General features: G+C 53.7%; 11 protein-coding genes and 1 non-coding gene across 12 annotated transcripts; 7 read left to right on the top strand and 5 right to left on the bottom strand.

Annotated features, from left to right (window-relative positions):
- Positions 1–5: 5 nt before the first annotated feature.
- Positions 6–2,881, bottom strand: PHACADRAFT_173464 (uncharacterized protein). The gene is made up of 8 exons (XM_007395617.1): positions 2,728–2,881; positions 2,471–2,666; positions 1,987–2,414; positions 1,785–1,931; positions 1,133–1,726; positions 891–1,081; positions 707–837; positions 6–651 (listed from the first exon to the last, which is right to left on the bottom strand). The coding sequence occupies exons 1-8, from the start codon at positions 2,869–2,871 to the stop codon at positions 545–547; spliced, it is 1,938 nt and encodes a 645-aa protein (XP_007395679.1). The 5' UTR covers positions 2,872–2,881; the 3' UTR covers positions 6–544.
- Positions 2,882–2,958: 77 nt separating this feature from the next.
- On the top strand, positions 2,959–5,212 carry PHACADRAFT_255925 (uncharacterized protein). Its single transcript, XM_007395618.1, has 9 exons — positions 2,959–3,052; positions 3,102–3,269; positions 3,324–3,422; positions 3,478–3,823; positions 3,875–3,983; positions 4,037–4,285; positions 4,339–4,744; positions 4,807–4,936; positions 4,989–5,212. The coding sequence occupies exons 1-9, from the start codon at positions 2,975–2,977 to the stop codon at positions 5,096–5,098; spliced, it is 1,695 nt and encodes a 564-aa protein (XP_007395680.1). The 5' UTR covers positions 2,959–2,974; the 3' UTR covers positions 5,099–5,212.
- Positions 5,213–5,245: 33 nt separating this feature from the next.
- Positions 5,246–7,924, bottom strand: PHACADRAFT_255926 (uncharacterized protein). Its single transcript, XM_007395619.1, has 7 exons — positions 7,879–7,924; positions 7,521–7,808; positions 7,392–7,468; positions 7,284–7,335; positions 6,940–7,228; positions 5,675–6,876; positions 5,246–5,618 (listed from the first exon to the last, which is right to left on the bottom strand). The coding sequence occupies exons 2-7, from the start codon at positions 7,748–7,750 to the stop codon at positions 5,450–5,452; spliced, it is 2,019 nt and encodes a 672-aa protein (XP_007395681.1). The 5' UTR covers positions 7,751–7,808; positions 7,879–7,924; the 3' UTR covers positions 5,246–5,449.
- Positions 7,925–8,295: 371 nt separating this feature from the next.
- Positions 8,296–9,708, bottom strand: PHACADRAFT_255928 (uncharacterized protein). Its single transcript, XM_007395620.1, has 10 exons — positions 9,664–9,708; positions 9,400–9,606; positions 9,161–9,338; positions 9,034–9,103; positions 8,965–8,983; positions 8,866–8,914; positions 8,794–8,811; positions 8,611–8,743; positions 8,508–8,549; positions 8,296–8,444 (listed from the first exon to the last, which is right to left on the bottom strand). Exons 1-10 carry the CDS (start codon positions 9,665–9,667, stop codon positions 8,391–8,393), a joined length of 774 nt encoding a protein of 257 aa, XP_007395682.1. The 5' UTR covers positions 9,668–9,708; the 3' UTR covers positions 8,296–8,390.
- A 530-nt stretch (positions 9,709–10,238) lies between these two features.
- Positions 10,239–11,697, top strand: PHACADRAFT_255931 (uncharacterized protein). The gene is made up of 6 exons (XM_007395621.1): positions 10,239–10,277; positions 10,343–10,565; positions 10,616–10,708; positions 10,779–10,872; positions 10,927–11,304; positions 11,363–11,697. The coding sequence occupies exons 2-6, from the start codon at positions 10,449–10,451 to the stop codon at positions 11,392–11,394; spliced, it is 714 nt and encodes a 237-aa protein (XP_007395683.1). The 5' UTR covers positions 10,239–10,277; positions 10,343–10,448; the 3' UTR covers positions 11,395–11,697.
- Positions 11,698–11,819: 122 nt separating this feature from the next.
- Positions 11,820–13,222, top strand: PHACADRAFT_173469 (uncharacterized protein; the record flags this gene model as incomplete). Its single annotated transcript, XM_007395622.1, has 6 exons — positions 11,820–11,989; positions 12,051–12,105; positions 12,161–12,218; positions 12,282–12,522; positions 12,582–12,785; positions 12,849–13,222. Exons 1-6 carry the CDS (start codon positions 11,938–11,940, stop codon positions 13,220–13,222), a joined length of 984 nt encoding a protein of 327 aa, XP_007395684.1. The 5' UTR covers positions 11,820–11,937.
- Positions 13,223–13,621: 399 nt separating this feature from the next.
- On the top strand, positions 13,622–16,027 carry PHACADRAFT_255935 (uncharacterized protein). Its single transcript, XM_007395623.1, has 7 exons — positions 13,622–13,760; positions 13,827–14,167; positions 14,222–14,330; positions 14,381–14,445; positions 14,505–14,697; positions 14,751–15,333; positions 15,389–16,027. The coding sequence occupies exons 2-6, from the start codon at positions 13,866–13,868 to the stop codon at positions 15,009–15,011; spliced, it is 930 nt and encodes a 309-aa protein (XP_007395685.1). The 5' UTR covers positions 13,622–13,760; positions 13,827–13,865; the 3' UTR covers positions 15,012–15,333; positions 15,389–16,027.
- A 361-nt stretch (positions 16,028–16,388) lies between these two features.
- Positions 16,389–18,109, top strand: PHACADRAFT_173471 (uncharacterized protein). The gene is made up of 3 exons (XM_007395624.1): positions 16,389–16,954; positions 17,006–17,128; positions 17,188–18,109. The coding sequence occupies exons 1-3, from the start codon at positions 16,409–16,411 to the stop codon at positions 17,914–17,916; spliced, it is 1,398 nt and encodes a 465-aa protein (XP_007395686.1). The 5' UTR covers positions 16,389–16,408; the 3' UTR covers positions 17,917–18,109.
- Positions 18,110–19,233: 1,124 nt separating this feature from the next.
- PHACADRAFT_173472 (uncharacterized protein) lies at positions 19,234–19,988 on the top strand (the record flags this gene model as incomplete). Its single annotated transcript, XM_007395625.1, has 4 exons — positions 19,234–19,385; positions 19,406–19,537; positions 19,566–19,772; positions 19,793–19,988. 4 exons carry the CDS (start codon positions 19,234–19,236, stop codon positions 19,986–19,988), a joined length of 687 nt encoding a protein of 228 aa, XP_007395687.1.
- Positions 19,989–21,746: 1,758 nt separating this feature from the next.
- PHACADRAFT_t82 lies at positions 21,747–21,848 on the bottom strand. Its single transcript has one exon. It is a non-coding gene; the product is annotated as a tRNA-Asn (tRNA).
- An 860-nt stretch (positions 21,849–22,708) lies between these two features.
- On the top strand, positions 22,709–23,784 carry PHACADRAFT_255940 (uncharacterized protein). The gene is made up of 4 exons (XM_007395626.1): positions 22,709–22,887; positions 22,949–23,141; positions 23,210–23,459; positions 23,511–23,784. Exons 1-4 carry the CDS (start codon positions 22,726–22,728, stop codon positions 23,692–23,694), a joined length of 789 nt encoding a protein of 262 aa, XP_007395688.1. The 5' UTR covers positions 22,709–22,725; the 3' UTR covers positions 23,695–23,784.
- A 239-nt stretch (positions 23,785–24,023) lies between these two features.
- Positions 24,024–24,817, bottom strand: PHACADRAFT_161341 (uncharacterized protein; the record flags this gene model as incomplete). The annotated part of the gene is made up of 5 exons (XM_007395627.1): positions 24,024–24,068; positions 24,092–24,143; positions 24,199–24,410; positions 24,489–24,601; positions 24,799–24,817. 5 exons carry the CDS (start codon positions 24,815–24,817, stop codon positions 24,024–24,026), a joined length of 441 nt encoding a protein of 146 aa, XP_007395689.1.
- Positions 24,818–24,823: the final 6 nt, after the last annotated feature.

The following is a 24,823-nucleotide window of genomic DNA, read 5'->3' on the forward strand; positions in this document are numbered from 1 at the left end:
TCTTTAACGAGTCTCTAATGTTAGGTCCCTTCGCCTACGGATTCCATACAATTGCCAAGCACCGCACGAGGACATCCTCTCCTAGTACCCCTGACGGCAGCTTGCTGCCTCATATCTCTGATATCATATAATGCTAAGTCTGTAGGGGCACTCGCTTTTCTCGTGTTTATGGGCTCTGCGCTCATCGCCGCGTGGGGAACTTGGACTGTAAGCAGATATTGCTCACACTGCCGAAGCTAAACTGTGCTTAATTTCGTCATATTTTTCGCAGATCTTGTTCTCTGGGGCGTCGTACATCTCAAGGAAGACTGGGGCTGACAAGCGGACCTCGCGATTCCTCTTCGGTAACAAGGCAGCTGCCTCCTCTCAGAAGAAAGAGTGGAAGGAACAGCAAGAGCTTCGCCCAGGGGCTAGCGGATAATGATGCTCATAGCCGCAAATGTTCATACGGGCACAGACTGTTCTATACCTTCTTGAGAATATATGCATATATCGCCATAGCGAACGGAAACCTGGGAGACACAGCAGATGAAGAGACTGAGAATCACCAGATGCTCTTGACCTCGTGCACAAAAACGGTCTTGGTGGATTCACCATGCCATCCCCGATTACTACTCGCACTGATCAGAAATCGGGCTTGTCTGTCGACCACTGTACAACGAGTCAGTCTATCCTTCTCGCCGCCAGAGGATAAGGTATTACTTACGCATCTGAGAAATGATTCCACCATGATGACCAGGAATGATCTTGAATTGTACCCCGCTTTTGAACTTCCCCGACGCGTCTGGTTCGTAGGCTTCAGCAACATTCCACAATCGTATATTGTCGTTCGATGCGCTGTCAACCCCAAGTCAGCCGTATACAACCGCAAGGCTCAAGTTGACAGTTACCAAGCGAGATGTCTGCCGTCAGGGAACGCCACAACACACGAGATATCGCCAGATACCGGAGGGTTGCGCAACGTCTTCAGCAGCCTGGGAGTACCCATGTGCGCTGAACCAGTCTGTCGGACGTCCCAGACGTCGATAATAGCATTACGCCGCCCGACATATATCTGGCTACCGTCTGTACTCCAGCATGCCTATTGCGAGTTGAGAGCCTGCCTTATATGCAAACGGATGTAGTCACTTACAGAGACACACCAAGGGCGCGTCTTCTCACCCATAGGAAGCCTGCCGACGCCGTATCCGGGAGAATTTACCCGCTTATCCCATAACATGACCTGTCCGTCGATTGCAGCCGTCATCAGCACGTCGGGGCTGAAGCAGCTGTATGCGACCGGGTCCAACACCGGTGGAGCATTTGGGGCATTACCCCAGACGACTGGTTGGCGTGGCTGCTGAGGTTGAGGTTGGACGTTTGCCGATGCGGCAGAAGAATTGACGAGGCCATTTGGCTGTGCTGGCGGTTGAGTGTTCGTCTGCATGATCGAGTCGCCATCGGCATCGGGATCGTCAAACAAAGGATCAAAGTCTGACTTCTCGTCATCATCTTGCTGTATCGTGTATTTAGCCTCAGACAAGGGCTCGTCCTGAATCATGGTTTCTGGCACATCCTCTTGCTTAAGCATGTTGCTCCCCATAGGAGGACCAGATGCGTATTTGCTCTCGTCGATCCATGACGGACCGTTGGAAGCACTCGACAGAGGGCGGACACCGATGGCAGTTAGCTGCGCGCCATGAGAAGTGAATGCCCGAACAACCTGTCCGGTGTTGAGGTCCCATTGCTAGAACAACTGCGGTCAACGACCACGTGGCAGATACCTCTTGAAAAGGTGTCCATACCATGGCTTCTCCGTCCCAGCCTGCACTAAAAAAGCCCTTCTCATCATGTGCCATGCTCATGGCTGAGACAGGCCCACGGTGACCAGGGAAGATGTGACATAGTCTACCGGGCTCATGTCTAACAGTGAACAGGCTAATATGGCCGGGCTACCAACCGGAGGAGGAGATGAGACCAGAGCAAATAACATAGGCCTTCACTCACTTCCGTACCAGCTAGTGACCACAGAGCATCAGAGTGCATCAGCAAGCTGTATGGCGCGCAGAGGGGCGGCTCATCAACGGGACCCGGCATTGCAGCCAGGTTTACGGGATTTTCCCACCAGAGCCTAATTTGTGCGGCCTTCATGAGGCCCTCCATAACACCGCAATGATGTCTCTGAGGTGCTGTTAGGTAAACCTTTCCGTTCACCCCCGTGAATATGTCGTAGTCGCGTATATATCCGTCGTCCGAGCCTGTTAGAAGGTGAGACATGCACAGCGAGGAGGCTAAGCAGTGGGTAGGGTAGGGGTGTGGTATAGCACAAATAGCTTCGACAGTGAATGATCGTGGCCATCGCAGGTCTGCCAAAAGTCTGGCCTTACGAAGGCCAGCAGGAGACAAGGACCGCTTGCGAGGAGCAGGGGTTGGTGCTGTGGATAATTAGCTTAGAGATAGCAGCGTGCGTTAGAGTCTGAAAGCTACTTACACTTTCCGGAAATATGCTCTCCGCGAGGGGATGCCAACGGCGGAGAGGGTCCCATTGATGGCGCAAGGGCCGCTTCAGCTGGCTGTGGTATGGACAGCTGAGGTTCATTGATGAGTATAGCAGACGATGGTGGCGGCTGCTCGTCATCATCATTGTCATCGTCTGAGTCAATGTCAGAGTCGTCTGTGATTGATTCCTGGGTAGATGATGTAGTGAGTGCCGAAGAGCTTGTCGGTCGCGGTCACGCTAAGGCCCACCTCTGCTGCTGCCTCTGAGGCAGCCTCCTCTGCGGCTAGATCTTCTTCAAGAGCGTCAAGAATGTCTTCATCAATCTCGTTCTCCTCATCGTCAGAAGAGCCGTTGAACTCGAGATCGTCGAGGGCCTCCTCCTCTGAGTCCATGGTGTTTGCCGAACGTAGTATTGTCTGGTGCGCCTTCCTTTCTGGGATGTCCGAGATCGCGTGGGCGTCTACCAAACGCCGCTCCTTGCTGCCACTGTCCACGATGGTCCTCGCAGACCTCGGCCGCAAGCTCAACGCTGCTCTTTCGTCGCTAAACAGGGCACCTATCGTCGATGAGAAAGTGAGCTTCTCCCTGATAAATAGCGGAATAAAATTGACAGCTGCAGTAGGTACTTGACACACTGCTCAAGGATGTCTGTGCCGCGCTTCTCGAGACAGACGTGAACGTGAAGCTCGTCGCCCAGCTGCGTCAGAAGGTCAAGGCCAAAGTCAAGGCTTCTCTGGAAAGCGGCGCGGATAAAGGAAAGGATGTGAACAGGAAAAGCATCGTGCAGAAAGTATGTTTTCGGGTTAAGCGCGACAAGTGAGCATACTAATCATTCGAAACGCAGGCGATCTTCGACGAGTTGGTGCAACTTGTGGATCCTGGAGTCGAACCCTATAAGCCTAAGAAGGGCCAATCAAACGTCATCATGGCTGTCGGTCTACAAGTACGTCTCCATCCTTGTCTGGCAGGACACAGGTCATTCATTGATGGCTATTTAGGGTAACGGCAAGACGACGACATGTACGAAACTAGCGGTATATTACCAGAAGCGAGGATTCAAGTCATGTATTGTTTGTGCGGATACCTTCCGTGCTGGTGCCTTCGACCAAACCCGACAGTCGGCGACGAAAGCGAAGGTTGCCTACTTTGGCTCATACACCGAGACGGATCCGGTAGCTATTGCGGCGCAGGGTGTTGCGAAGTTCAAGAAGGAGAGGTTTGACGTCATTATCGTCGATACATCTGGGAGACACAAACAGGAGTCTGAGCTTTTCCAAGAGATGGTCCAAATTGGCGAGGCAGTGAAGCCGAATATGACTATCATGATTTTGGACGCCAGTATTGGTGAGCAGAATTATTTCTGCCAACACGGCCAGCCCTGATTGATACTGTCAGGTCAGGCGGCTGAAGCGCAAGCGCGTGCTTTCAAAGAGAGTTCCAATTTCGGTGCTATTATCGTCACGAAGATGGATGGCCATGCTAAGGGTGGAGGTGCTATATCTGCGTACGTCTCTACTTTACTGCTGTATACTTTGAATATGCCTCATGGCAATCTAGTGTCGCAGTGACGAAGACGCCTATCATCTTCTTGGGTGTTGGAGAGCACCTCCATGACCTCGAGAAGTTCTCGCCACAGCCTTTTATCTCGAAGTTGCTTGGTCTCGGTGATGTCCAAGGCCTCATGGAGCACATGCAGGACATTGCAACGCAAAACCCTGACAAGCAGAAAGAGATTGCAAAGAAGCTCGAAGAGGGCAAGCTCAGCATCCGTGACTGGCGAGAGCAAATACAAAACGTGATGAGCATGTCAGTTTACATCGCCTTCTTTGTGTGGAAGGGCTTATATCAACGCTTTGCAGGGGACCTATATCGAAGATTGCCTCGATGATACCAGGCCTCCCACAAGAGATAGTCCAGGGCTCAGACGAGGAGGGTTCAATGCGCATGAAGCGCATGATCTACATCTCGGACAGCATGACCGCTGCCGAACTCGACTCAGACGGTTCGCCGTTTATGGAGTTTGGCAAAGATGGCAAACCGATCGGGCTCACATCGCGCGTTACTCGTGTCGCGCGAGGCAGCGGCACGAGCGTGCGTGAGGTCGAAGAGCTCCTCTGCCAGTACCGCATGATGGCAAACATGGCGAAGCAGGCGGGTGGCAAGAATGGATGGCTCCAGGCCGCGCAGAAGATGCAGCAGGCCGCGGGAGGACGTGGACGAGGTGTTAATGGTACGCCGACGCCTGCACAGATCCAGGCGATGCAGGTACGCTTTCGGTGCTACTTCGGGCATATAACCACGGACACTCACGCGGCTGTCTCGCAAAGCGTGCGATGCCACCTGGCATGCTCCAGCAGCTGCAGCGCACGATGCGTGGCGGTGGCGGCATGCAGGAGATGATGAAGGCGATGATGCAGGGCCAGGGCGGTGACGCTGCTGACATGGAGGAGATGCAACGTACGTGATCTCGCGTCCTCTACCTTTCCCTCCTGATTCATCACATGTACAGGCCTTATGTCACAAATGGGCGGCGGCTTAGGCGGTCTCGGCGGCCTTGGTGGCGGAATGCCCAACATGGGCGACATGTTCAAGATGATGGGTATGGGTGGTGGACGGTAACTCAGAAACCCCTCCAGGTGCTGCATCGTTGTTGTCTTGTAACTGTAGAACACGGGCCATTCAATTCTGTATTGTTCACAAAGACATTGTGCATCCATGGTGCTCAGCCGTGATGAACCCAGTGACTCTCAGATGGTCGAACGAATTATTAGCAAGTTGCCTCAATCTCTGTTCCTCAGATAAAAGTACACACAAAGGAACGACTACCACATAACCCCGAAAGCGGGCGAGAAGAGCAAACAGAGCGAGCAGCGAGAGCTGGGGGCTTCAACGTAGTGATACAGCAACTCACGACGACGAGGAAAGAGGGAATCCGCGAGAACAATGAATATGCTACACCCCAAGATGCATTTACGCCTTGACCTCAGCAACCTCTTTGGACTGGAACTCCTGTAAGACATTGAGGGCCTCACTGACCTTGCCGTCGAGGGCATCATGGCTGGCTACGAGGGAGATGAGCTCGGCGTTGTCCATCTCGAGGAGCATGCCGGTAATCTTGCCGGCAAGGTCGGGGTGTTGGCTACGAAGGCAAAAATTAGTATCTCGAAGATGTATGCGAAACAGACGAACACGTACTTGACAATTTGCATGTAAATCATCTCACCAATCATCTGTTTCTGCTCCATGGGGGAAAGATTTACGAGCGTCGAAGTGTCGAACGCGGGAACGGCCGGTGCCGCTGCGGGCGCAGGAAGGGCAGCAGGGGTGGCGGGAGCCTGTCCAGGAGCAGTGCCGTTGCGCGCCGGTTGGGGACGACCTGGCTGCTGAGGACGAGCAGCACTCGGAGGGGGAGCACCGGCCTGAGGGCGGTTACCGGGGGCCACACTAGGGCCAGCGGGGCGAGGGCCGCTGACAGCGTCAGCAGGAGGACGACCACCGGGGCCAGGGCGAGGAGTGCCGCGGCCGTAGGCCATACCGGGGTAGGGGCCGGCAGGAGGCTGGCCATAAGGGGCGGGAGGCAAGGGCATGCCGGGGACCTGGCCGTTGGGGGTGTAGCGGGGACGAGGAGGCATCATGCCGGGCTGGCCGTAACCCATCATGCCCCGACCGCCTTGCGGAGGGAAACCACCTGGACCAGCAGGGTAGTACATGGGGCCATTCATGTAGCCGGGCATACCAGCAGCAGCGGCCTGTTGCATGCGGATCTGGTTGCGTTGAGCAATCTGGCTCTCGAGCTGCTGGCGGCGGACCTCGCGGCGTTGAGCGAGCGAGACGTAGAGGGGCTTGGCACCGATCATCTTGTTGTTCATCTCAGCGACGGCCTTGGTGGCCTCATCGGGAGACGAGAAACAGACGAAACCGAACCCCTTGGAGCTGCCCTTCTCGTCGCGCATAACCTTCGCGCTGGTGATGGTACCGAAAGGCTCAAACTCAGCGCGGAGGCGTTCATCGTCAATCTCGTCGTCGAGGTTCTTGATGTACAGGTTCACGCCCTGGTATTTGCTCATCTTCTCCATCTTGGCATGCTCGTACGACTTGCGGAGCTCCTCTTCGCGCTCAGCCTTCTTCTGAGCACGCGAGACGAAGAGCTTTCTGCCATTATACTCAGTATCATGGAGGCCGTCAACGGCATTCTGGGCCTCTTCGTGGAACTCGAAGTTCACAAAACCGAAGCCCTTGCTATTGCCCTCCTCGTCAGTCTGAATGACAGCGGAGGTGACGTTGCCAAACTGCTCGAAAAGTTGAGTGAACTCCTCAAGAGAAACCTCAGGGTCGAGGTTCTTGACATAGATATTCGTGAACTGGGCACGGATCTCATCAAGCTTCGACTGACGCTCCTGCAGTGTTTTAGGATAACGTATCAGGAAGTATGCTCGTGCAACACGCAATTTGTTACGGACCTTCTTGGAGATATGGTGGCCTACGTAGACCTTCTTGTCGTTCAAAAGCATGCCGTTGACAGCCTTGATAGCGGTCTCTGCAGCCTCAGCGGTCTCGTAGTGAACGAAGCCATACCCCTTAGAACGGCCCTGCTCATCTGTAGCGACCTTGCAGGAGAGAACATTACCGAAGGCAGCAAAGGTGTCGTGAAGGGCCTTGTTGTCAATGGCCTCGTCCAGGTTCTTGATGAAGATATTGCCCTGGCCGGTCTTGCGGAGGGCGGGGTCACGCTGAGACCACATGATACGGCTACCAAAACATCAGTTTCATGGCGATTCACATCTTGCCACTGGGATCCACTCACCAGGCGCGGCCTTTGATCAAAGAATAGTTTAGCTGCTCAAGAGCACGCTCACCTGACCGATTATGAGGTCATCAATTGCGTCGACACCGCGATATTCGTGAAACTCACCATCGGCAGCATTCAAATAGTTGACGTAGGCATAGCCAAGGGAGCGACGGGTGACGGCATCGCGGCAGACACGGATGCTGCAAAATAGTCAGACATTGTTCAAGATCGTGAGGTGGCGACAGAAGACACCTGGCGACAGGACCAATCATGTTGAAAATCTCAAAGAGCATGGCCTCGGAGACGGTGGGGTCGAGTTCTCCAACGTAAAGAGAGGCTGAAGGGGAGGGCAGCTGCGGAACAGGGGGGTTGTAGGCCGGAACGGGTGCCGGAGGGGCAGCGACTGGGGTCGCTGCGGGCGAGGGGGAGGCGTCGGGGGCAGGAACAACGTCCTGGGTCGGAGCGACGACAGCGGCAGACATGATTTTCTTATACGGGATTTATGGGTTGGTCGTTACTGCTTTGTGGACTTTTCTGCGACTGGAGAATATGACAACAGACGGCGTGTGAGGCGATGTAAGTATGTCTAGAGGACGAAAATTGCACGTACACAGGAGGCGACAAGGCAACTGCTTTTTAGGATTTTCTGAAATGGATTTTTTTGATAGACTTTTACACCTGGGAGACGACAGTGAGCTCTCGGTGGTACAGATCGTGCGGGGAAATGTACTGACCTTAGATGATGGTTGAGGAAAAGGTGTCTATCAGGCGTGCCTTCTTCAAGTACTGGCCGTTCCAAACTCCGCCTTCGTCGACATCAGGTGTCGTGGGCGCTCTTGCTTCACGCTAATTTGTTAGGCGCCACAAAGGCCACGGCAAGGACAAAACAGGCACTTGCTTGTCGTGACAGACTTAATGCTTACCCCTGGGTGGCCGCAAAGCAAACCAGTTACGCCCCTCTTCAAACTTGTATTGTTTGAGTTTCGCACATGACAGTTCTTATGACAGCGTCCGAGGAATATCTTTTTGTAGGTCCGTAAATAAGACAAAAACAGCATACAGGTATCACGTATACATCGCGCGTAGTATAGTACAGACGGTCCACGACTAGAGTCCCTACGCTTACCCTCTCGTAAAGTACGCTTTGGCACCATGTGTGGCCAGCTCGCCCTTGGCCTAGCCATCAAAAAAAGGCAGTGTGTCAGCGCTCCGATAAGGTCCTTAGCTTAGCCACATTACCTTCGCGAAGGTGTGGCCTTGCGTTTTGCGGTGTTGCCAAATCTGAAGCGGTATTGCCGGTCAGCGGCCTAAAGCACAAACAGATGCACGATGTTGTACGTACCTGCCTGTAATACATAGCGTTCCCAGCGCCTTGGATGACCCAGCCGACCAAGGCTACTGTACACAAGATGGCGGCAACCCAGTGATGCTCCACGAACATTCGGATCGTTTCAATGATACCGGCGCCGCCAGTGCTAGCGTAACATCATAAGCGAGGCTCTGACGCACACTCGTTTCAGCTTACTTTGGAATGCCAACGATACTAAGGATCAAGCGGTTGTTAGCGCAGGATGTATGGGTTGTATTGGGGACTCACACGTAGACGGAGAAAGCGAGGTGGAATCCACAGAATACAAAATACATGTCTGCGCAAAGCATTACTCCTTGAACACAGCAACTGGGGAAAAGACCATACAATAGTACAGTGCTTGCTCCTGAAGCGAGCGTCAGGGCAGAAAGGGTAGCCGGGAGGTACGATACGCACCTTCATGTAACCATTGTATACTGGGCGATACCACAAGAGGAATGACAGAGGGGGAATGATAATAAGGTATCTGCCGTCAATGAATATAAGCCTTGGACGAAGCAGTTATCGCAAAGGGCAAGCGTACCCAATACTTGAGCCCAGAGCACTCCCGCTTTTACCTGCAATAAGGATAAAGATACATGCGACCATGTTCACGATCAGGACCACCAGCAGGAGGAGCCATAGCTGGTAGAGTCGGGTAATCAGCGGTCGTGAAGCTTCCGGAATTTCATCCTGGATAGAGTGGAAGATGAGAGGGTAGACTGCGTAAGGAGTTGGGGGAGGTTTAGCGGAGCGCGCAGCAGGGACGATGAGCGGACGCACACGGAGGCCAGTTGTTGCGACCATGTCTGCGGATATGGTCTGCCTTCTGGGCTAACTCCTGTTCTCGCCTCTCAAGATCTCGCTCGCGTCTTTCAAGGTCCTCGGCTTGTGCGACATTGACTTTGGAGGTGGAAGCAGAAACGGGGTCGTCGAATGGGTTCGCGTCGAGAGATTGGGTGGAAGCAAACGGGTTTTCGGTATAATGATCTATCGCAAGGAATGGTCAGGCACAGGGCGGGTTGAACGGAGCAGCCAGAGTCTTACTCATGACGGGTCGTGCCAGTGGATCGTGTCTGTGAAGCAAAGTCAAGCCAGGACCAAAAGGGGACGTACGTTGCGTCGCTTGGTCGGCACAGAGGTCCGCGCCCGGCACAGCCGGCTAAAATCGGCGAGGGCCATCGCCGTTTGCCGCTGTTATGGCGACGGATACCGTTCACTGATCCGTGCGGTGCCCATTATGTCAATTTTGTGGCAGTTTGGTCATTTGAATCTCGCCATTGTCTTTGACGTTCGGCTCCCCATCGCCGTCGTGTGCTAACATGCTTGCCTGCTCGACGTTCAAGGCAACATTGAGAGCCTTTAGTCTTCGCACTAGCATGTCTTTTCAGGTGCAGGCTTTCTACAGTGACGCAGCAATCAACACAGGCTTTCAGCCGTTCGTAAAGTTTTGGTCTGAATTTCACTCGATTTTCTGTCTCGGCTCCGGAGGCCTCCGTGGGGGAGCCGAGACCATGCTTGCGGTGCTCTATGAAAGCGTGGGAGACTTGGCCTCCAGACCAAGTATATTAAACGGGGATTACTGTCAAAGCGTGCCTCTCCCAGTTCTCTCGATTTTCTTTTCCTTCCATTCCTCCCTCGTCTCGTCGTCTGCTTTGACGGTGGGTTACATGTCCGCCGCATTTTCTCCTTGAGGTGTCTCACGTTCCCGCCCTATATCTTGTAGCAGCCTCTCTCTTCACTCCCTCCGGTCTCTACCCTCACCAGCTCGCCCGAGCACAGTCACTCTTTGCGTCGAAGACCCACATAGACGATCCTGAAGACAGATCAACATGTTCAAGTTCATCGCTCTCACTCTCACCGCCGTCGCTGCCGTCCGCGGCATCGTCATTCCTGCCACTCACATCTCCCGTCGCGACTTGGCCACGTACGACTCTTCGGCGCTTGAGGTATGTACGCGTCGATCACGTCGGACACGCCATCCTGACTTGTTTCGTAGTCGTACTCGACCTACAGCACTCGTTACCAGGAGCTCGGCTGCTCTAGCCAGCACGATACGCAGTTTTTCACCGACTGCTGCCACCCGTTGTTGGTGAGTGCTGATCCGGCGCGGTAATCAAGTCGGCCTCAATTGTACTTACGATCGATGATCCCGATTGCAGAAGGACCAGACCCTGGCCGACCGCCCCTCGTACTGCACCCCGACGAACTCCTCGACCTCTGCTACTCCCACTGCCTCTGCAGATCCTGAAAATAGTAAGGAGAAAATCTCTACCTCTGCTTCTACTCCAAGCTCAACTTTTGCTCTAGCTACAACCTCCATCCCGCTATCGGTGAATGCCGCCGCCCCTCCGCCGGGCTCCGGTTCCAGCCCGACCACCCCCGCGGCGTCTGCTCCTTCGCCTACCAACACGGGCACTGCCACTTGGTTCACCCAGGACAACAACCCCGGCGCTTGCGGCATTGTTCACCAGGATTCCGACGAGGTTGTTGCCCTCGCCTCTGCTATCTATGATGGCAAGTATTGTGGCATGAAGGTCTTGCTCACGAACCTTGCAACTGGCGCCACCACTCAGGCCACAGTTGCAGATGAGTGTCCCGGTTGCCGGTCTATGTATTCTCTCGACCTTTCGCAGGGTGCTTTCAACGCTTTGAGTGGTAACAACCTCGGCATGGGCGTATTCCCCCGTAAGCATCGTCTCTCTTAATGACAAATTCTCAAAGGTCTAATTGAATGCGCTTCTAGTTGGTTGGTCATTCGTCCCCAATCAGAGTTAGATATCTCTCCTCTCCTGTCTGCTATTCATCTTCCGCTCTGCTTATTATGCGTAGGGCGAGTCCCTATTCTGGTATTTGGCCAGCCGGACGGGACGCAGCGGGGTGTTTACGAGATTTACGACCCTGGTGGCGTAGCATCGTACTGCAATGTCCGCTCTGCGCCCTGTTGATGCTGTCCTATCTAATATTCTCTTCTGTGAATGCGTGGCGCATCGTGCGCGTGTTATGTCTTCCGTTTGTTGTCAGTAGGCTAGCTCTTTCTTTCAATCAAATGGACTGTAGGTCTTGTCAAGATACTGGCGGTGGTCATAAACAACTTTGAAAATAGCTGAGCTCAGCGGTGTTAGATTGAATCATAACCGCGCATTAGGTTCAAGTTATGTAAATGCGTGACAACGCGTCGAGTTTGATGCTATGCTTACTACGATCTGTCGCGACCTGACAGGGCCTGGCGCGACTTGTTCCCTGACTACTTCGACGGACGAGAGTTTCCAGTGAATTCGTTTTACTAGACTCGCCCTTCCCCAACGCCGTGCGGCTTAAATGGAACCCCTGGTGCAGAAAATTCTGGTCATAGGCGGAAATGGTTTCGTGGGTACGTTCCAAGCTTTCGCACTCGCTTGCGGCGTCCATTGAGCCCTGAACACCCTGCACAGGCTCTGCAGTGTGTAGGCTCGCACTTGCACGCGGCTTCCAGGTGACGAGCATCAGGTGCGTCCGCGTATCAACAGCCGGCCCTTCATGCATTCCTCAGCGTTTCCTGCAGTTCGTCTGGCAGACCATACACGACGCCGAAAGGGCATTCTCCGGCTTGGACCTCCAAAGTGTTTGCTGCTTCCTTTGATTTTATTTATATGACTATGCTCATGGCGTGCTACTCTTCATAGGTAGACTGGCAGAAGGCGGACGCGCTCCAGCCCAAGACGTACAAACACTTATTGCCGGGTACGACGGCGGTTGTGCACACGCTTGGGACGTTATTGGAAGATGCCAGGTACAAGGCAGCGTTGAGCAAGGGGGACATTGGCGCATTGATAAGGGTCGCCGTCGATAGCATGACGAAGGGAGGAAATCCACTCGAGGAGAAAAGCAAGAGAGGAGGCTATGACGAGCTAAATCGTGATGCTGGTGCGTGTTTCTTGGCATTGCTGAAGGATCCAGTGTTCATATATACTGAACATATGTAGCACTCCACGTGTGCGAGGCCTTCATGTCGAGTGCGCCTGATACACCTCTACCACACCCGCGTGCATTCGTGTACGTCTCTGCCGAGGACATCTTCCGTCCATTCATCCCCGCACGGTATATCGAGTCTAAACGAGAGGCCGAACTCGGCATTGAACGCATGATGCTTGAGAATCCTGCCTTCCGCAGTGTGTTTGTTCGTCCCAGTACGTGCGCATACCATTGCCCCTTCCACCCCCTTCGCTGATTTCACTGTCGTGGGAATGTAGGCCTCATATACCACCCACACTTCCGTCCGTTGACGTCCCCCGTCGCTGCGCTTCTGGACCTATCCGCGAGTCTGCATACCAAGGTCCCACAGGCAGTCCCAACGCCGTCAGGCGTCCTCCGCACGCTCGCAGGTCTCTCGTCCCGGCCGACACCCGCGTCGCTCGTCTCACCGTCTCCGTTGGACTCGGTCGCGAATGCGCTGACCATCCCGCCCATTCACGTGGACCATGTCGCGGAGGCCATTTGCATCGCGGCGGACAACGCCCGAGGGGACGTAAGCGGTGTGGTGGACGTGCGGGAGATGCGCAGACTCATTGGCTGGACGCAGAAGGGCCAAGGCGGTGTGGGAAGCCCGAGCCTTGGTTCATCGTAGCCGTGCTGATATGTCTGACGTGCAATCTCCGTCTGTTTATAATTAAAATTGAAAAAACCACAGAGTATTCTGGCGCCGCATTTGTAACGAGTGTCAGAGCCTTCCTTCTCCGAGTCGGAGCAGGACGAGTTGCGTATCACCTCAGCAAAGGTGTACGTGTGTTAAGCGCTAATCTTCAATGCTAATCTGTGTGCTGCCGCTTTGCGTCTTCTGGCTGGGAATCTGACGTGCTTTGCTGCGCTGAGAGAGTTCTGTGTTGGGGACCGGTCGAGGCGGGGTTAGCCGATCCGCTCAAAGGGGCTCGTGACAGGGCGCAAAGCTCCCAGGTACGTAGCCGCCCCCTCGTATTTACGCCATGACTCCTAGTCCAACGTCTTTCTCGACGACTCCTCCCTCCATCGCGCGCATACGACCAGGCGACATCCTCCGCACACCCTCCGGGGCTCTCTGGCCGTACTGACGGAACAGAATTAATAAGACGCGCGCTTGCTGTGCCGTGGGGTGTGCGTTGCAGCAGTGGGACGATCATTGACCTTCGGTAAGTGTCCGAACGTTTGGGGAAGAGTGCGAAGCACAGCCCAGGCTCATGCGCGCACGCACACAGAGACTCGCCCTCTTTTTTCTCTCTGTCCTCACCCTGTGCATGTCCGTCCTCGTTGCCCGCCCCAACCTCCCCGCGGCTGTTCGCGAGCGCCTGCACGCGCCGCGCGTGCTCATCCGGACGTTCGGCAGCAGCTCAACGTCCCAAAAGGCCCTTCCATTCTCGCTGAGGCACGCACGCGAGAGCACGGCTCAGCCTAACCAGGCAGAAGGCAATGTACTCCGCATGCTCATGTTCGGCAAGCCTGGCGCAGGCAAGGGTACTCTCTCCGGACGGCTCGTCAAGAAGTACGACATTGTGTCGCTCTCGACGGGCGACTTGCTTAGGCAGCACATTGCCGAGGGGTGCGTGTCCGCTGCGTGCTGCAAGCGCGGGTGCGAGTCTGATGTCGTGCGCAGGACGGAAGTTGGACGGATGGCCGAAGAGATCGTTGCAACTGGCGGACTCATCCCTGATGATATTATGCTTAAGATCATAACGAGTAAACTAGACTTGCTTCATAATAAGGTGTGTCTATGTGCTTTGACCCGAAACGTCGTGCTCAAAGCGAACCTTAGCACTGGATCTTGGACGGCTTCCCTCGCACAGTGGGTCAGGGAAAGCTTTTGGACGAACACCTGCGGTATGCATGCTTCGCGCGACGCCTCTCTAAGCCACTAGAACTCACTTTCGATTGCCTAGGCAAAGAGAGACGCCACTCAGCCTTGTCGCGAATATCGACGTTGCAGACGAAATTATTCTCAGCCGTATCTCAGATCGCTGGGTCCACTTGCCCTCCGGCAGGGTATATAATCTCTCATATAACCCACCAAAGATCGCCGGCCTCGACGATGAAACAGGCGAGCCGCTGACCAAGCGGCCGGATGACAACCCTGTATGCCCCTTTGGTCATGTATTCTGTTTGCAATGTCTGATATCAGTGAGCAGGAGGTCTTTGTCCGCCGCCTCGAGAAGTTCTATGCTGCGACATCGCCTTTGCTATCGTACTACGCCGAACGGTCTGGCAACGGTGTCTCGCTTGTGACTCTGAAGGGCTCAACATCGGATGAGATTTGGCCTCAGCTAGAAAATGTCCTCACAACCCATTTTCCAACGCTCAAAGAGCGCGCAGACCAAAAGCGCAGGAGCAGCCTCACTGAGGCTGTCCTGGCTCGGACGGAGGGCGACAAGGCCGAGCTGGTTCGGTAGACTCACCCCACCTGTCTCTGATTATTGTTATCGTGCACAAGTCTGGATATCTTTGCATTTTCTTCCATTTTTGTCTTTTTGGTTTTTCCATAAACCCGCCGTACAGATGGTGTCATACTTTTGACCTTTGCAACAACTGTACACGTAGTCATATATCTCACTCGACGTCGCGCCGCACTTTAATATGGATCAGTCTATTGTTTGCTACCGTAGAGCGTACATTTTGACTTCGTACAAGCCCTCGGGGAAACCCTGCTGGACTTGTTCGTAAACGAGTGTCAGTCCAGCTGTTTCGAATGTTTTCTTCCAGGCCATGTCAGATCTGCGCAAGTATATCAGCCAGCTTCAATGCATTGACTCATCGATATGGGGCAAACCTTGTCAGACTAGAGTCGCTGTCGTCAAATGCGGTCGTGGCGGTGCCGTCTGCTCCGTCCGAGCATAAGTTCTCCTTCACTATGATCAGACTTTCCCGAGCGTCCCGCAGAGACTGCCTGCACCGCCGGAAGAATGCGACCAGGTCTGCATCGTTAAGATGGCCAAGGCACCACTGACACCACACAATGTCGAACTTGCTCTCGAGGTCGTCCTGCTCGGGGATGTAGCCCACCCGCCCGACGAGCGTCGTGGACTTGAGCGGGCTGCTCGGGTCGAACGCTTGGAGGGTGCCCTGGACGAGCACCACGCTCTTCGTCTTGGCCCGGATGCCCTTCCAGCGCGAGTGCACGGCGTCCTCGACGAGCGTGCCGTCCTCGCTCGCCTTCCCCCTGCGATACGCCTCCGCGATGAAGCCCTCGACGGGCTCGAGGAGCAAGACGTCCGAGACGAGATGCAGAAGCACGTCCGCGGTAACGCGCCCTACGCCGGCGCCGACGTCTACTGCGCGGATGCGGAGAGCACTGCAGGAAGGCGGCGGAAGGGAGAGTGGGCGTGCGGCGGAGGGGACGGTGCACAGGTCGGGGCGTAAGTGCATGAGGAACTGGCGGGAGCTGAGCGCGTCCACGCGCGGAAGAGACTGCGAGGATGAAAACTCAATTAGTCGATACGGAAGCGGTCATAATGAATTAACAGAGATGTGCTCGCCCCGTTGCCGAATCCGCCTGAAAGACTCCCTAGTCACGACGATGGGCTGAGACGGCGGCGAGAGAGCTCACCGAGTACACCGTCATAGCTAGCAGGCTGGGTATTCCAGTACTCGATGCCATCCTGAACGTCCGGCTCGGGCGGTGTCCGCGACGTGGACATTTTCTTCAGGCCACAATGGGGAAGTCAAGAATTAGGACGAGAAGAAGCGCAAGGGACGGCGAGCACGAAGAAGCGCGTATGCAAACAGGGACAAACAACGCGGTAGATACGCGCTCATTCCGTGACACGCTTCTGTTGAACGACCTGCTGATATGGACCTCGATGACATCTGGGACGAGCCTCTCACACAATCCCCTCCACATTTTGTTCCAGCGGAGGATGAGACCACCACCAAGCGCCATTCGCCCGCCAAGCGACGTCGCACGAGCCTCTTCCTCTCCTCCGGCTCGGAAGGCGAGGACGACGCGCCGGCGAACCAGCCGACATATCGCGCACGCACGCCGAAGAAGACCGTGCCAGACATTGACGCGCTGTTTGATGGCATAGACGACGATGCGGGTGACAAGGACGATGACGAGCTTGCGCCTGCGCTCGACATTGACAAACTCCGTAGGCAGGCGGAGGCGAGACATGCTCGGGCCCCCTCTCTGACTCCACATGAGATTATGCCAAGCAGTTCGCCAACGCGAGAGCTGGAGAACGGAGCTGGAGGGAAGAAAAAGCAGGGGGACGGGCTGGAGGGGAATAAGAAGCGGAAGATTGCCAAGTTGGACGAGGCGCGGTTGTTAGGCTCGGACGGCTTTCCTGCGCTCATAAACCAGGCAAAGGGCTTCAAGCCAAGAGGGAAGGGCCACGAGGTACGCAAATCGCCCTGTGAGATTATCGAGACGCGTGTTCATAGTCGCCAGGTCTCCGACCTCAATAGGCTGTTGCAGATGTACCAGTTCTGGACACATAAGATGTATCCTAAAGCGACGTTCCACGATTCGGTGCAACGTGTGGAGAAGCTATGCCATTCGAAACGCATGCATGTATGTCCCTGAGCTTCGCATGACACTATGCTTCGTACTAATACGCCTTGTCGCCACAGAGTGCACTTGGCGTGTGGAGAGACGAACACCACGGTCTGATCAACGGCTGCAAACCAGAGGATCTCAACTCTGAGGACGAGAGCGACAGTGACAAAGAGGATCATGGCAAGGACGCGCAGGCACGGCAACGCGCGCCGTCCAGCGGCGCTGAGCCCGAACCTGAGCGACAAGGCCACCGTTCATCGAGCCCAATTCCTCGCCCTCCTTCGTCAGCATCCGAGTTCACCTCAGGCGCACCGGACGATGACTTTGACATTGACGCCATTCTGCGTGAGGAGGAGGAAGCACAGAAGGCGTCTGCCGCGTCGAACACTTCTGCCAGCGGCGGAGCTGGGGCTAGTGGTTCTACGCAAACGGCTCCCCAGTCTCAACCGTCAGCTCCTGCGGATGACGACGAAGATCAGACAATGTGGGACGAGCTGCATGCCTTCGAAGACGAATCGACACCCGCTATAAAACCATCAAACCCAGCGCCACTCCCCGTCCCCAGCGCAGGTGGGAATATGGGTATGGACGAAGACGAGGAGATGTGGGATGTCGTCCGCGAGATGGAGCAGGAGCACGCTGCCGCTTCGACACAGGCGAAGTCAAACCCTGTATCTACCACCCCGGATACCCAGACAGGTGCACCGAAAGGTGGGTTGCACCAGAGAACTGATGTGCCACACTCAGATCAGCAAGGGTCTCAGGCGACCAATGATGAGGGCTGGGACGAGATGTATCTATAAAGCAGATGCTTGTCTCAATGCAAGATGTCGTAGCGGGGATGCTCCTACATGATGAGATTCTGCGGCAGAAGGTTAATCAACCCAGTAAATGCGCAGAAAATAATATATAACCTGCTCAATGTTGAGAGTTTGGAGTATACTGTAAATTACATAGTGCAAAGCCGATGTCAGCAGAGATGTTCGATGAAGATGGCGGAAAAGAAAGGCATGATGCCGGTGATCGCCGCGCCACGAAAACTTATCCAAAAGCGGTGTTGACCTTGGCCTTGAGCTTAGCCTTGAGCGCTCTCGTTGTCGGTTGGTGTCTACCTCGAAGCCTTCCCAGTCAGCTGAATATTCTTTACATGCTTACAGATAATAATTGCCAGCCATGTGGGGTTTGCGTATGTCTTATTCATGGATTCCGCGCAAGCTGACAGCGCTCACCGGTCCGCATCTTCGTGCACCCGGCTCCCGTACGCTTCGAGCACGATTCAAAAATACAGACATCACGCGTCCTTACATGACTGGAGCGTCTCCGTTGAGCATGTTGTACTCTCCTTCTGCCTCTCGGTCACACGACTCTAAGCCGGTCTCCCCTCAGAAGCGGATATGGTGCTCAAAGATGCCGAGATTCTAGCAAAGAATAAGTCCCTAGTCATGGAACCCTGTGACAGGCTAGAGAAAGCTCTGCTTGAGAGAGACTTCAGGGAGATTTTGGATCTGTGGTCGCAGCTGCGAGAGCATCGACCTATGACTCCTGGTGTGCTGGATGAGCCTGGATCCCGAGATACGGTGGTATTTGAGGAATTATTTCGACACTCTTGGCAAATATTCGGACGACGTGGACCCAAACGCACTCTCCGCACTGGACGATCTCGTGGCCCATGCCGCCTCCAGCGACTACTTTCACGGAGCAAGTGTGTGGATGGACTGGCATCGAGACTGCGACTCCGCACTTGATTCTGTGCTCAAGTTTGATCATCTGGTAAACGTTCGCAACACCTACCTTCTTGAAGAGGTTCGATCGCGCACATGTGGCCTGGAAAGTGCTGACTACTCCTAGAGAGCCACCAGCAGTAGTTGTGCACCAAGCCTACATCAAAGCTCTGTTTCGCGAAGGACGCTCGGATGATGCGCTGGCAGAATTCGGGCGATTCGAGCAGAATCTCTGCGAGGGACTCGACCCCCCCCCCCCCCAGCGATCCCTCGGCCATATCTGTCTTCAACATACGGCGCTCGAGTGGCTGCTGGGGCAGTCTCGCTTCGAAGAAGCTCGGACGATCCTGGATCGGATGAAGAAGACGGGACCAAAGCCGGACGCGGCTCAACGCATTCATGAGGTACCATAGCCGAAACGGAGACTTGCGCGCTATATCTGGGACCATGCAGGAGATGAATGCTTTGGATATTCACGCAGACATCTACATCGCCTCGGTCCTGTTACCTGCCCTCCACTCGGCGCGGGCAGACGCACCGCAACTTTCCCAGTGGCGCTTTTGCGCCAGAGCGGCGTCATCGTCGATGCCACCACAAGTATCACGGTCCTCGAACACCTCGTGCGCTCAGAGGACGACGCCGCTTTCGACGCCGCCCTTGCCGTCATTGAGCACCTGGAAGCATGTACTTCAGAGCTTGCGCCGTTCAGTTACTGGCATAAATCTACCAAGTACTGCCCTGTGCGGAATCGAACGCAGAGTCTGGCGTAACCCGTCCTTAGCTGCTCGCTACCGATACGTGGTCATCGAAAAGATGAAAAAGCATCAACACTGTTCATTCGGCCCCACGGCCCAGACCATACACATCATTAAAGCGTGTTGCGAAAACTCGGCACCCGAGGCGATGCGGCGCGCAGTGGTGTACTACCGGACGCATAAGTACGAAAAAGCGAAGAAAGGATTCCGTGCGGACCGGAGGTTTGGAGTAAGCTCATGGATCAGTTAATTCGGAGGGGCAAGTGGAAGCTTGCTGACGAGTTGGCCGATGATCTCGACGTCGAACAGCTCTCATCTGGCATGCGGCATCTGCTTGATCAGGCAAGAGCTCGCAATAACTCGGAATTTGTGGATATGGATCTCGGCGTAGAACAGTAAGATATAAGGAGTTGAATACCTTCGTACTTCCCGAGCAACTGCAGTTATGTTGCGCCGGTACTATGTGGTGTCTACGCGAGCATTAATGTCGAAGAGCATCTCGACCCATACGCTTTAGCCTTCTGTATAGAAGCACACTCCTTCCGTGCTTTTGTGAATACCTGCAAACAAAATGCTTGGCCTGTGCAATAATAGTGCACACGCGGCCTATTGGGAGTCGATATGCTGCGTTTCTTGCTGTTTTCGAGGCAAGTGCGACATGACGCTTTGTCAAGTAGGGTGTCAAGTTATTTACATAATCGGCAGAGTAAGTTTCTGGAAACTTGAGAAGGCACCTCCCCTTACTGACATACTGTTAGATAAGGCTCCAACCGTTTTGTTTGTTTACTGTGTATAAACATTTATTACTGTTTACCGTTTCCGTGTGTAAATGAAGTCATGTAAACTTGGTGTAGACGTTTATATTTAAAAGGTCTTAGTGTTGTACATTCATAGTCTTGCTAACAGACTTGACCTTTATTGGGCTGAAGAGTGCATCACACCGCCTGTGCATCGTCCTCGGGCGGCCTCTTTGAACCCCCAAGCCCGGCGCACTGTATCAAGCGCCTATGCCCTGAGACTTACTGGGAGTAATGGTAGTCATGATCCTAACTTGTATTGAGCACAGTCTGAAGGCGAGCATTATAAATATAATATAATGTGTGTTTATTGACTGCTCCTCTACATATAGTCTACTGTGGGCACTGGCAGCCTGCTTGCGAGAGTGCAGTATGCAGGAATGTTGTGAGCCCATACTTCATTCAAGAGGAACAATGTTAATATTAGTTCAACCTCATTGAGCGATGACAGTACCATATGCGATACTAAGGCAGATTGACTCTAAAAAAGGGCTATCAGAGGTCCGCACCCATGCGGCAGTCTTCTCTAGGCCAGCTCTCAAAGTCCTAGCGTGAGAGTATGTCGTGTCACCCCCGAAGTGCCAGGCTAACACTCGCATAGGTTATCGGCCCACTTCTCAACGACGAGGTCAATGATAGGACATGCCAACCTTCTAAAGGCGGAACCGCAAGCTTCTTACAAGCCCCACGGATACCTTTGTAGGTCTTACCCTCGCAGTACAGTGCTGCCTGGCAATACCGCTCCCGCAGCTTGTGATTGCCAGTGTTTGTCCTCTCGCAACCTCCACTGGCTGATCGAGACTGTTCATGTGCCTGCAATCTGTGTACTATGCGTAGGGGACACCAGCGGGCCATAGGGATGACTATAGCATGATGCTTGAGGTACGGAGTGTTCAGATGCTGCCTGATGGCCAGTCCATGCTCGGGATGTGATGCACGCATTGCTCCTTCCCTGTACACATGAGTAGGTGCACTATCTATACATGTCCGAGTCGGGCCTAGTGTTTGGGACATCAATATTGTAAGTAGGAAGCTGCAGCCTCACTTTTCTCTCGTGCATCAAGCAAGCGCCTTGCGTTGCTCAAGCACTGACATTTGTACCTATCTTTTCAGGCTCAAGTAGAGCAGTAGGCTCACACAGGTTTCTCAGAGGCTAATCTGGCGCAATCCACCAGAGTGGGTTAGATCCCTGTAATAACTGTTTGTTTACTGTTTATAAACTGTTTATAAACGTTTACAACTGTTTACTGTGTGTTTACAAAAAAAGTTTACACGTAAACTAAACGGTTGGAGCCTTACTGTTAGAGAAGAAAAAAATTACACTTGTCGTCTGGTCTAAAGGTGGACGCATAAAAAGAAGCTGCCCCAGTGAGGCTCGAACTCACGACCTTCCGATTGGGTAAGCAGACCTTGCGGTCTGGTCTTAACAGTCGGACGCTGTAACCAACTCAGCCATGGGGCAGTTATTATGATACTTATCTTATTTATATACATACCGTTTAGATTTTGTCATAAAAGCTCAAGTGCCACAAAGCTACCACTTGTTGTTTTCGTCTCGATGGCACCTGTCCTCGTCGCGCTTAGCTGATGTTCCTGTTACTACTGGGAGCTCTCAATTATCGACTCACTTTCTGAATAGAGGGTCTTTGACGATGGGTTCATCTTATGAGCCAAACATAGAGTTTTTCGCAAGCAGCGCGCCAAAGGAGTTGAACTGACAACCCCGAGCCAAGTCCAAATGCGCTCGCGCCATAAGCCTTGACTCTTCCGACGCAACTTGAACATCTTGGACTCAGGACCCTGGATTTTTCGGAAATCAAAACGGTGCCGTGGTAGTTTGTCATAAACGGTAGATTTCACACCAACTAAGGACTGATTTACTATAGTATTCAGCGAACGCGGGTGAGTCGGTGAGTAACCTTTATATCACAGATTGTGCATGCTTATATTGCTACCTCCAAGTCTCAAGACAGTCAACTCGTGTGGCCATGATGTACATCAAGAAGGCTCTAAACTCGTAGTTCACTCAGGCTGTCTGGCCTTACATGCGCGCATCTCCGTTTCTACCCCATTCAAGGCGCGTTAGTACGCGAGTAGCGGACTTGTGTAATGTTACTTTATCCCCGATATGCATGTCGATATGGTCGCGAACATTACAATTTCATCATAAATCTCTACAAATGACGACTCGGACCTAGGTTTTTGAAGGGGAGTCGACACCTGCTCGAGCCGTAGCGATGTGCCGTTGATGGCGGTACGTCACAGGCGCTCTTGCTCGCACTTGCTTAAGCACACCGACCACGACCGAGCCCCCCTTCCTACCCGCCGCGTATTCCACCATGTCCGGCACAGGTCCACGAGAGAATATCTTTCCGACGCGTATGGCTCTGACCAACACTAAGCTTCGACTCAAAGGAGCACAGACAGGGCACTCGCTACTCGCGAAGAAACGAGATGCTTTGACGACCCGTTTCAGGGCTATTTTACGCAAGGTTGACGAGGTATGACCCGTGTTCAGATATGACAAGCGGCAAACAAACTGAAAGTCTCCTGTTATATCAGGCAAAGCGCAAGATGGGCAGGGTGATGCAGCTTGCCTCCTTCTCTTTGGCCGAGGTTACATACGCGACCGGAGACATCTCGTTCCTTGTCCAGGAACAGGCAAAGTCTGCGTCATTCAAAGTCAAGGCGAAGCAGGAGAACGTATCCGGTGTCGTACTTCCCGCATTCGACGTAGACAGGGTACCCGGCACAGGTGCGCAGCTATCTTGCATGATCGCAGGACTCGCTGATCAGCAAGCTGGTGTATAATATGCAATCAAGATTTCAACCTGACCGGTCTTGGCCGTGGTGGTCAGCAAGTCCTACGGTCCAAGGAGGTCTATGCCAAGGCCGTAGTAACGTTGGTCGAACTTGCGTCTCTGCAGGCTGCGTTCATGATTCTCGATGAAGTCATCCGAGCCACGAATCGCCGAGTAAATGCCATTGAACACGTCGTCATCCCGAGACTAGAAAATACGATCAAGTATATTAACAGCGAACTGGACGAGATGGACAGAGAAGAGTTCTTCCGGTGTGTTGCCTCCTTTCCACATGGCTACCTTCTTCTCACTACTCCCGTCAGACTGAAGAAGATCCAGGGTAAGAAGAAGCGGGATGCAGGCAAAGCAGACGCGGAAAGAGAGGCACTTGAAGCAGGCAATCGTGAGCAGCAAAGTACTGGCACAGTTTCTCAAGCGGAAGAAGTTGCGGGGGTAGGAGAAAGTAGCGACCTGCTCGGCACCAAAGACGAGGACATCATCTTCTAACCCTGTCGCATCCCCCCCCCCCTCCAGTCTCTTCTCGCCACACTTGAATGTAATGTATTCGCACGCCAGCATCAATACATATACCACTCTGCACATTGCACCTGATGATACGTTCATATAGTGACAGAGCGGAGAGGTGGTATCGTGAAACGACGCGGACCACGGACCTCACCTGAGCAGAACGTGAAAGGACGTGGAAGAAGGTAGTAGGTGGCTTTATAGAGCATATCATGTGCGAAGCGTGCGCATACATACATGGATTGTTTTGAGAATGCAATACGATAGCCAGGTAGAGACAGCACAAAAGACCGAAGTAGGGAGGGGAGATTTTACTGCTTGCCATGAGTTTCACGATGAGCACAGAGCAAGTAAGCCTACTTACGTCTACCATCTCGACGTCAGCACCATCAGCCTCCTTCTTACGGTTCTTGCGGTCAAGAATTGCCCGCCTATATCAAGAATTCTAGACTCGTCCTTCGCGTGAGCTCTCAAGGCGAAGCGCACCTGTCTTTGTCAAGCTTGATGGTTGTGATCACGACGTTCGAAGGGTGAATACCGATGGGTACTGACGAGCCATTCGACTTGTCACGCTGCACACGTTCAACGTGCACAACCCATTTCTTGCGGTACACCTGGGTGACCTTGCCCTCCCGGCCCTTATACTTTCCTCGAACGATTCGGACCTCGTCATCCTTGCGAATTGGCAGCGAACGAGTCTATGCGATTCAAATCACGGTAGTGACGGTATCCAATAAGACTGAGTGCCTTCGAAAAACTGGGATAGCCAGACGTACGCTATGCTTGCCACGGAGCTCCTTAGAAAGAGCAGAGGACATGATCTTGCGTCGGACAGATGAGGGCGCCGCGAAGTGAGCCTTGCGCGACTTGCGCCGAGAGGAGGAGACGTCTGTACGCAACCAAACCAAGGGTAAGGGCATACTCTCGTTAGCATGTCGTCCATGAGTTCAATGACCATAGCATGGGTCAAATTCGTTTCATCCCGTCAGTCTCATCCACATCCACCCCGCCCTGCATTCATCCAGCCTCTTCCGTCCCTTGGAACGCACGATTTTGACAGAATAGTAACAGAACACCAGAACTAACCTGGGTTTGACTTTGCCATTAGCGA

Source organism: Phanerochaete carnosa (assembly GCF_000300595.1).
Source record: "Phanerochaete carnosa HHB-10118-sp unplaced genomic scaffold PHACAscaffold_5, whole genome shotgun sequence".
Classification (NCBI taxonomy): Eukaryota; Fungi; Basidiomycota; class Agaricomycetes; order Polyporales; family Phanerochaetaceae; genus Phanerochaete; species Phanerochaete carnosa.